At 38.8% G+C, this 9,761-nt stretch overlaps 1 protein-coding gene across 1 annotated transcript; it reads right to left on the bottom strand.

Annotated features, from left to right (window-relative positions):
- On the bottom strand, positions 1–9,187 carry LOC124997389 (transcription factor MafG). Its single transcript, XM_047571054.1, has 3 exons — positions 8,687–9,187; positions 3,590–3,662; positions 1–3,502 (listed from the first exon to the last, which is right to left on the bottom strand). The coding sequence occupies exons 2-3, from the start codon at positions 3,623–3,625 to the stop codon at positions 3,050–3,052; spliced, it is 489 nt and encodes a 162-aa protein (XP_047427010.1). The 5' UTR covers positions 3,626–3,662; positions 8,687–9,187; the 3' UTR covers positions 1–3,049.
- Positions 9,188–9,761: the final 574 nt, after the last annotated feature.

The raw sequence follows: 9,761 nt of genomic DNA, 5'->3' as shown, positions 1-9,761 counted from the left end.
TAAATTCAAAAAATTAATTAAGTGAATTTCAAATACACAACATGTAACACAAACACTAATGCAATAGTTGATGCAAAACATTACTGACTAGTGTAGCAGCAGAGGATCCTTAATCATACAAACACTCACATACACACAAAATATATTGCAAGTGACCCTTTTGACAGAATGAATTGTCAAATCAACTGCACTTTGTGCACAAACATCAATATCTTTGCAGTATCTTTCAGTCTGTATCTATGTAATTACAACTAATTTAAGACCAGAGTAAATGAGTCAGACCGGATTGCATTAGTCCCATGATTAAAACATTTTCCACTGTTACAGTTTTAACATGTTATTTGGACCAACAATGACCAATTACACTTCTATGTAGGGACTTGAAATCTGAGGTAAAAAAATAAATAAATAAATAAATTAAATTTAAAAAATCCTAATATAAAACAACAACAAAAAACAACAAATAAGGAACAAATCGAACAATAGCAAGAATTATTAAATAACACCCCATAGTAACTTTGACAATACTGATTATTCTTACATCTACTTTTTTCCTTTCCACTGAGTTTGCATATCAAGGGTTGTTTCACAATAATTATTGACACCTAATGTGGCAATAATACAATGCACTTGTATTTGTGATAAAGAGAGAGATTAGTCAGTACTGCCACGCAAACACATTAAAGACGCCTCAAACTGAAACGTTTCATTCCACAAGATAGCTACAGCTTCATTGCTAACATCAATATTAGGCTATGCCAAGAGTTAGACATATTTTTGTTGTGGTGAACAAGTCAATGCAAATAGCTAAGTATGTTGACTAATCTAAGTCTGGATTTTCCTACACAAAGTACAACCATTACAACTATTACCTCTGGCAAGGAGTTTTGGTCAGTCATAGTTTTGAAGGTAATTGTACCTTCTCATTCAATTCAGTGAGTGTGTCCAAATGTTTCACTGGTAGTGCATATCAACAACACTCAAATATGTGAGATGGTCAGCAGGAGGGGAAGATCTGGATGAAGTGTATTCTGTTAATAGCACTACACATCAGCTTTCACCTTGAGGTATGGAAGAGAGGAAACAATGCAACTCTAGGCACTAGATTTGTTGTTAATTGTTCTCTTTTGTGGTCGTGCTAGAGCAAAGCCCTGCAGTGCAGGGTAGAGAAAAGTACAACTGCCATCCTTGTCTCCTTGCTTCTTGTGTGCAATGGTTTGTTCATTTTTAATGATCTGTTTATCCTGAGTAAAATATGCAAATCACATGCACAAGGAAAGCCTCAATCAAACCATACCAAACTTAATCTAACGCTCACTGTTAAATTTATTAGTTCAATTTATAAAAGAGACAGTTCACTGATGCTGTCCTATAGTTACCATCTTAAGAAACAGCAACATATGTCAACGAGAATTACAGGTACAAAAAAAGCTTTTTAGTTGGTCAAAAGATTAATTTTAAGGCTTATTTATCTGATTGCTACTAGCTCATTCAGATCAGGATAGCACAGTGGTGTAGCACTGATGCATCTCAGTAATATGGTTGTGGGTGTGAATCCATCAGTTGACTTAGGTTTTCTGTGGGGACTTTGCATGCTTATGTCTGCATGGGTTTTCTCTGGCTGCTTCAGCTTCCTCCCACCGGAGGTTAGGTTAGGTTAATTGGTGATTGCAAATAGGCTGTAGGATATGAGCATGACTGTTTGTCTGTCTTTCAGTGTCAGTGTCTGTCTGCAATGATGACCTGTCCAGGGTGTACCCAACCGCACACCCAATGACAGCAGGGAAAGGTTCCAGGGAACCTCTAGACAAGCAGTTACAGGCCAAATAAGTGGTTATATATGAGTCATGAAATCTTTGTGATAATAATAAATCAATTTACGTTTACCAGCACAACTATTCAGTATCACTATAAACTTTAATAGTCTTTTGAGTTTTTTCTTCTTTTTTTTTATCATGCTATTTCACCAAATTCTGTCTAACAGGGCTAAAAAATGGTTCATTCTTAATGGCAATATGATTTGTACTCAACACAAAAGGAGCAGGGGATATCATAGATGGAAATATGCACAGAGACAGTTTACACCATTGAGTTCAGCTCTACACATTTGTTTTAAATAGTAAGAAGCATTAGTAGCGATGACACCAACTGATGACCACTACCCCAGAAAAGGAGCCTAATCACTAGAAAAGCTATCAGACTTCAATATTAGGCCACTGTCGGTACAACTGCTAAAAAAGATATGACAAGATTTTTTTCTTTTTCTGTATTCCTATAAACAAAGGAATCTACTTCATGATAAAATGTAAGACGTCAACATTAGACAAAGTTCTATACACTATATCAATTCAAACAGTAAAAGCTTGTTTAAAGATTTTGGTTTTGATTGGATTGGATTTCACTGTTCGCACAACACATGGCAATATCATTCAGGATTCAAATTTCAAATTCAGAAATTTTTGAGGAATTTTGTTATATTGGAAGCTCTGGTATAAGATCACTATAAACTGATCATTAACTTCCACATATTTCCACATAACAATATTATTGTATCCTACAAAACAACACAATAGTTGTGCCATTTTGTTTAAATACATCTTAACTTATTTGCATCCCTCAGAATTTGGGGTTATGTTATTATATTATTGTCATAGCAATACAAAGTATGTGCTGCCTCTTTTTCTTTTCTCTTCCTGCAATGTGGAGTGAATGAGGAGTAAGGTACTCAGTAATGGAAGTACCCAAAAGTAAGGACTTGTACTTGGTACCTATGCATCCTAAATTAAATACATGGTCTTATCAACTGCCTTAATTTGATGCCATTTCATAATTTTGTCTTCCTTTGTTCAGTTGGTCAGGAACAATTTGTGATATCTTAAATAACAGTATTTAATTGTATCACCCAAACACCAACCAAATGCAACATGTCTGTTGACAAGCAAGGCCTGCAGAGCCTTATTGTAAGGAAGCACACTGTTAGTTTAGTGGCAAGGATAAAATTCAACAAATTAGTTTAGTCTTGAAAATGTGCCTCCTGTCCCATTTGCTACTACCACCTAGCCTCCGCTTTGGATTTGACAATGGTTATGACACTAGTGGCAGCTACTTTACCAGGGACAAGTGGCCCTATGACAGAGGCCATAGGTCCCCTTGTTGAAGTGATAGGGTTGCGGGACACAGTCCTGGCAAAGCTCTGGAGAGCCTCATATTTTGAACGCAGAGCATCCAGCTCCAACTTCATGCTGGCATTCTCTGTGGCCAGTTTGTCCACTTCTTGCTGCAGTTCTGCCTTTTGTTTTTCTAGCTCCTCTTTCTGGGTGACACGCTTCACCCGGCAACTTGCTGCATAACCTCGATTCTTCAGTGTACGCCGCCGCTGCTTTAGCTGCAGGGTTTCATCTTTTGTCAGCCCTCGTAAATGCTGGTTCAGTTCCCGGACTGACATGGTCACCAGTTCATCGTCTGTTAGGCTGGTACCATTTTCCCCAGGCTCCCGCTTCACCTATAGACAGGGATTAGTCAATGCTGGATATTAGTCGGTGGTGCATATTATAGTCTCCACACTTTTTTCCATTGCCCAAGCTTTTACCTTTAAGGCCTTGTTTCCTTTGTTTGTAGAAGCCATTCCACAAGACCAGTACCCACAGTTTGTGCTGCTTGGTCTGTGAAAACAGAAGTCATAATTATACCAGGAAAAGTATGATGCTATAGAAACAGGACATCATGATAACTAAGAGTTGCTATAATAACAGGCAAAGCAAAGTGTAGTAATAATCAATAACGCAGCTTTGCGTGACTCCCCTTTCAGACCACACTGCACAACAGCATCAGTTTGGCTAGTGCGCAATTGCACATAGTAAGACCAGAGTCCCCTAGAATACAGGGAATGTGTACTGGGATACGAGATGAGGAGTGAGGAGTTGTAGGCTACTGGCCACCAGCAGGCATGATTTCCTGTGACGCTCTGTGGTGCATAGTGGCGTGATAAGTCTGATGCTGAAAGAACTCCTGTGTCTGTCCAGCACGTCATGGAGTGGGTTCGACTCATTGTCCAGGATGACTTTCACCTTGTGAAGCATTCTCCTGTCTGATACCACTGTCAGAGGGTCCAGCTTCACTCCCACAACATCACTGGCCTTGTGTATCAGTCTGTTCAACCTGTTGGCATCCGCTACCCTATTAGTATAAAGGATTTATCCAAACCAAGTTAATTAATGTAATTATCCCGTATATTGTTGTGTGCAAAAAAAAACTTAGTGAGAAAAGTAAAGAAAAGCACGTGAGTCATAGCTCTGAAGGGAACTAGACAGCCAAAAGGGTACTATAGGTGGACTGGTTGCCCGGGCCAAACAGAGAGGGACTTGTTAAAAAATGATCTGGATACAATACTACCAAAAGGGCAGAAAGATAACATGACTCAGATTGTGCATTTGAATTCTTGATTTTTTTCCTTCTGTTTCTGCCTACTACTTAAAAAAAGATCCTTTTCTCTGTGCAGAAGATTGTTATATAATTTATACAATTTATATATATAATTTTTAAACAGACTGATGCACTGGCTATAAATATCTGTCTGACAGTAACACCTATATTTCACTACTCTCTGTGGTGACACATTTCCACTAAGTATTTGGGACACAGATGCAAAACGTAATTAGAAGATGGTCTGCGTAATGAAACAAATAAAATGGATAAATACACAGAAAGTACAATGGCAATGACAGCCACTGGGAGGAAAGTAAAGTAATACTCAACACTGTTTACAAAAATCAGTTGGAATCTTAAAAATTCAGAGAGATAGAACATTGTTCAGCCTGTGGAAGCATATTCTGTCACAAACTGTGTAGGGTAACATAGTCATGGCTTGTCATGCTGAAAGGTCACCATGACACTGTGGAAAGACTGCACCCAGGCTGAAAGTCTCCAACACAGGTTGCTGCCAACAGATGACAGGGCATGGCAGAACAATGACACAAGGTCCAATGCACAGCTGCTCCCTTTCACTACCAAGCATGCTCACTCAAAAACACAAAAGAAGAAAAGGAGAGAAAAACACACCTAACTTTCTCTGTAAAGAATCACACAAAGCAAAAAGTACTTTCTTTTACACACCAAGTCATATTCCTTATTTGAAAATCAAATTGCAGAGCAGAATGGATGCCACCTTTAGGGTTAGCATTCTTTACAAGATCACATTCTCAACCTAGTTTGCACATCTCTGGGTGTGGAGGTTGCCTTTTAAATATACAGTACTGGGAAAATGTAGGTGGTGTTGTACATCTCATCCCTTCAAATTAATTCTGCAGCATGGCTTTAAGTCCAAAGATACAGTCAGAGTCTGTCCCTGAAGACCTTTCACTAAAATGTCTTCAACAATAGATGGTCTGACTCCAAAGTCTCACTTTTAGTGTGTGAAACATTTACATAGTGGTGTATTAAAACCACTGACAGGAGAAGTGAATAACACTGTGACATGTGACAGACCAGGTACCCCCACCAGCCATGACACTGCTTGATGGCAGCAGCCATCCCCAGCAGGACACAACAGTATTTCCCATATAATATTAATATTATGATGGCCTGCCAGGGTCTAATTTTCTTTGTCATAGTCTCATATTGAATTTGAAATACTTTTGCATGTGTCAAACAACATTGTGCTTGTGTTCTGGCCTGCCCTATTGCATGATTCTCTCCCTACCTTCCCCAAAGCCGCCTTTCCCTAGAACCCCCTCCACAAATATCCCAGTTATTTACCTGTTCTGGACTCAATTTAACCTGATGGAGAAAATGGCACGAACAGCTCACGTAATATTACAGCCGCAGTTCCACTCCCTCCCCCAAGGTTCTTTTTCAGTGGGAAAACAGGTCAAATAAGCCGCCAGACATTTTATTTTTTTCGTTGATCAGACAGGTACAGAGTGTGCTCGACTTTGGCACTAGCAATTCAGACACTGTAACATGCAACACCACGGAGAAGTCCACCATTGAGCCTTCACTAACAATGGGATGTGATGCCAAAAATAAATTACATATCCTGCCTTTAGTATAACATAAATCTGAATGCCACATATCAACAGCTTATGTCTAATATTCCTGCTGCTATTTGCCCTTAAATCCAATATCCATGTTATAATTTAACATGGACTGATAGAAAATGCATGATCTTATGTGTGTAGCATTTTTTATACTGTATAAATAATAATAGTAGGGCCCTTGAAATCGTGTGGAAAGCATTGCACACCCCATGTCAATTCTCTGATGAGTCATAACTATTTTGGAGTATATGCATCTGTTGATGTTGATTAGGAGGTGGACCGGTTTGCATAATGGAACTTGTGCACAAAGCGTCCCTTTTGAAAACATTTCACTTGTAAATTTGAGCATGTAATTGTTTCTGTTGTTTGTGCCTAATAATCAAGCATACATAGCATTCTAGCTGGCAATTTGTAAAAAACTAAAACAAAACATAAAAGACATCAACAAATATGACAGCTCAACAAATCAGAACCTGCATTCCTTGGAACAAAGTTGAACTGAATGTTTCTTATGAAGAATATTTCTGAAACCTATATGAATTTGTTGTTAAACTGCTATGAAATCTGAAGATTACTAGTCAGTCCACATTTTAGAAGAATGAAAAATTCCAAATTAATCTTATCCTAATTATTTTATGATACTGTCTTTTTTCTGGCCTCGAGCACCACAAGAGGAAAAACTTACCAATTACTCATATGGAAAAGCAGAATAATGTTTGTTCAATATTTTCAATGTTAAGAGATAAATTCTGAATGATTTCTAGTCAAGACTTAATTTTGTTCAAGTAATTCCTTTGTATTATCCTTTCAGGCATCAGTACTACATGACACCATGTGAGACATTTAGTGATTCATCCGGGACGGACAATTTTTTTTTCCATTTCAAACACTAATAGATCAAGAGAGAACCAAGTAACTGTGCGAATGATACTATTAACTAAAATGGCAAAATTATTATTATTATTATTTTGCATGTTTTCACAGCTAAATGTTACAGATCACCAAACATGTTTAAATATAAGAGAAAGCTAACACAACTAAACACAAAATGCAGGTTTTTATGATTAAGAGGGAAAAAATCCAAACTTATATGGCCCTGTATGAAAAAACGCTTGTCTCTCCTGTTAAAACATAACTTAGCTATGGTTTATCACACCTCAGTCCAAATTCTCTAGCCACACCGAGGCCTGATTACTGTCACACCTGCTCTCAATCAAGAAAACACTTAAATAGGACCTGCCAGACAAAAGCTAGACATCATGCTGGGATCCAAAGAAATTCAAATGAGAAAGAAAGTAATTGAGGTTTATCTGTCTGGAAAAGATTCTAAAGCTTTTCTAAAGTTTTGGGAGTCTAGTGAACCACAGTGCGAGCCATTATCCACAAATGGTGAAAACATGGAACAGTGGTGAATGTTAGTAGGAGTGGCAGGTCGACCAAAATTACTCTAAGAGCTCAGAGACGGCTCATCCAAAAGGTCACAAAAGACCCCACAACAACACCCAAAGAATTGCAGGCCTCACTTGTCTCAGTTAAGGTCAGTGTTCATGACTCCACCATAAGAAAGAGACTGGGCAGATATTCTAAATAGCAGATATTCCAAGATGAAAACCACTGCTGAGCAAAAAGGCTTGTCTTAGTTTAGGCAGAAGACATCTTGATAATATCCAAGATTTTTGGGAAAATACTCTGTGGAGTGACGAGAAGTTGAACTTTTTGGAAGGTGTGTGTCCCATTACATCCAATGTAAAAGTAACACCTATTCGGAAGGCATTTCAGAAAAAGAACATCATACCAACAGTAAAATCTGGTGGTGGTAGTGTGATGGTTTGGGGCTGTTTAACCAAAAAAATATTAAAGGAGAATGCTGGTTTTGTGTGTTACTTACTTGCTATTAATATTTAGTACTTTTTATGTCTGCTGTAGTTCATTCACAGAATATTGGTTGCTATAACACTGTATTTTGAAAACTGAGACTCTGACTGGCACCACATAATTAACATCCAGAGTCATTTCAAATACTATCCAACGTAAGTGCAGTTTAAACATAGCAACACGCACATATCTGCTTACCGTGCATTTTAAAATGGATTCATCATCGCAGCGGACTTTTCATCACTAAGCCTAGAAACGTAGTCCACTACAAAAAAACAAAAACAAAAAAAACGCACATTGTCGATTAGGCTGTCCATAAACGTATGGTGTTCACGGCTTAATGCTCTTGTTTGTTGACTCACTTGCACAAAAGATCGGAACTACTTCGATACAGCTCAACAATTATTGCATATAAGTGACAAACAGACCCTCATCCGCAGAGCAGACCTTTGTCCGGTGGTTCCATATTTCGGAAAGGATTCTGTGAACGTCTAAATGAATCATCGTGATTTATTTGTTTATTTATTGGATCTGATAGTAAAACAATGAGGTGCTTCACTCATTGGCTATGAAATCAGAGCAGGTCTGATTGGGCATTAACACTGTTGCCGCCGTTTCACAACAATGCCAGTCGAGGTGTCAATATGAAACGGTGGTTTGGAAGCATTTTGTGGACGATGAATTGCACAGACGCACAGGGTCCAAAACTCGTTGCTCAGATTCAAAAATCACCGTCGTCTGTAACAGAAACGTCAAGAGAAAGGGATGCAACCAACCTGGTCTCGCTGGATCGGGTCGCGGCTGATCCTTTTCCACGCCGAGGCGATGAAGCAGCAGGGTTCAACAAGAAGCGTGTGAGCTGACAAACCGCAGAGAAACAGAGGGCACAAGACGTCTGGGCAAATTACAAGCTACAGAGGTTACACTCTTTTGACGTTCCACGACTGTCTCAGCCTCTCAGTGTCTGCTCGTGGAAGTGACAAACAACTCCGCCTACAAAACATGCAAGCGAGGAAATCCCCGTCCTCAGACCGAGGGATTCCTCAACAGGGACGACTGTGGTTGGCTGCCCCACTCCACGACAACCAAAATCGGAATGGCATGTTTTAGTTAACAGTTGATGAGTGTGTGTATAAAACATGTTGTGCCATTTTACCAAAGAATGTCGGCTCGCTACTAAGCTTTTCGGGAATAACCCCATTAGCTGAGGACACTGCCAGTTTGAGCAGTGTGGAGGCTTTTGTTGAAAAACCGATTTTTGGCTTAAGTCGAACTAATTTTACGAGGAGCACAAATATAAGAATATGCACACATATGATATGATAGAGCTAACTGACAGCAACGAGGCGAAGTTATGCAAAATGAGCAGAACCACATCGAGTATGTTTGGTTTAGGATACCCACTTAGAAATAACAGTCCCTGGGATTATGGGTGTCAAAAATCCTCTTTTTGACCCCCATGCAGGAGACTAAACATTAAAGGTAAAGTTGAAGTTCACTTTCTCTAACACTACTCATCAGGGCAGTTGCTAGGAATTCTGGGCCTCCTAGAATATTGGCATGGGCCCCTTATTTTTTTTATTTTTAGGATTAACCATTGAGTATATGAGTAATTAATATAATTAATGAGTATTATTATGTACATTATCCATTATTAGTTGTCTTATTCACATTTCTCTGATTTGCATCAGGGGGAGAGGGTCAAACTCTCCTGGAGCAGCGGAGCATAAAGGTTTATTGTTCCATGAAGAACTAACGTAGTCTCGAAATATACAAAATCTAAAGGTGCTTCTCAGTACCACATCCCTGGGCAGACAGCTTCACTTTGTCATTGTATGCAGAGGTTATTGA

This window comes from Mugil cephalus, chromosome 20 (assembly GCF_022458985.1).
Source record: "Mugil cephalus isolate CIBA_MC_2020 chromosome 20, CIBA_Mcephalus_1.1, whole genome shotgun sequence".
NCBI classification, from domain to species: Eukaryota; Metazoa; Chordata; class Actinopteri; order Mugiliformes; family Mugilidae; genus Mugil; species Mugil cephalus.
The sequence above is the reverse complement of the archived record's forward strand: the minus strand, read 5'-3'. Positions and strand labels throughout refer to the sequence as shown.

Bases quoted from the DNA above. Each gene is read 5' to 3' on its own strand.
- LOC124997389 (XM_047571054.1), bottom strand. From the start codon at position 3,625: ATGGCTTCTACAAACAAAGGAAACAAGGCCTTAAAG. The intron at 3,503-3,589 runs GTAAAAGCTTGG...CCCTGTCTATAG, and splicing joins AAGGAAACAAGGCCTTAAAG to GTGAAGCGGGAGCCTGGGGA.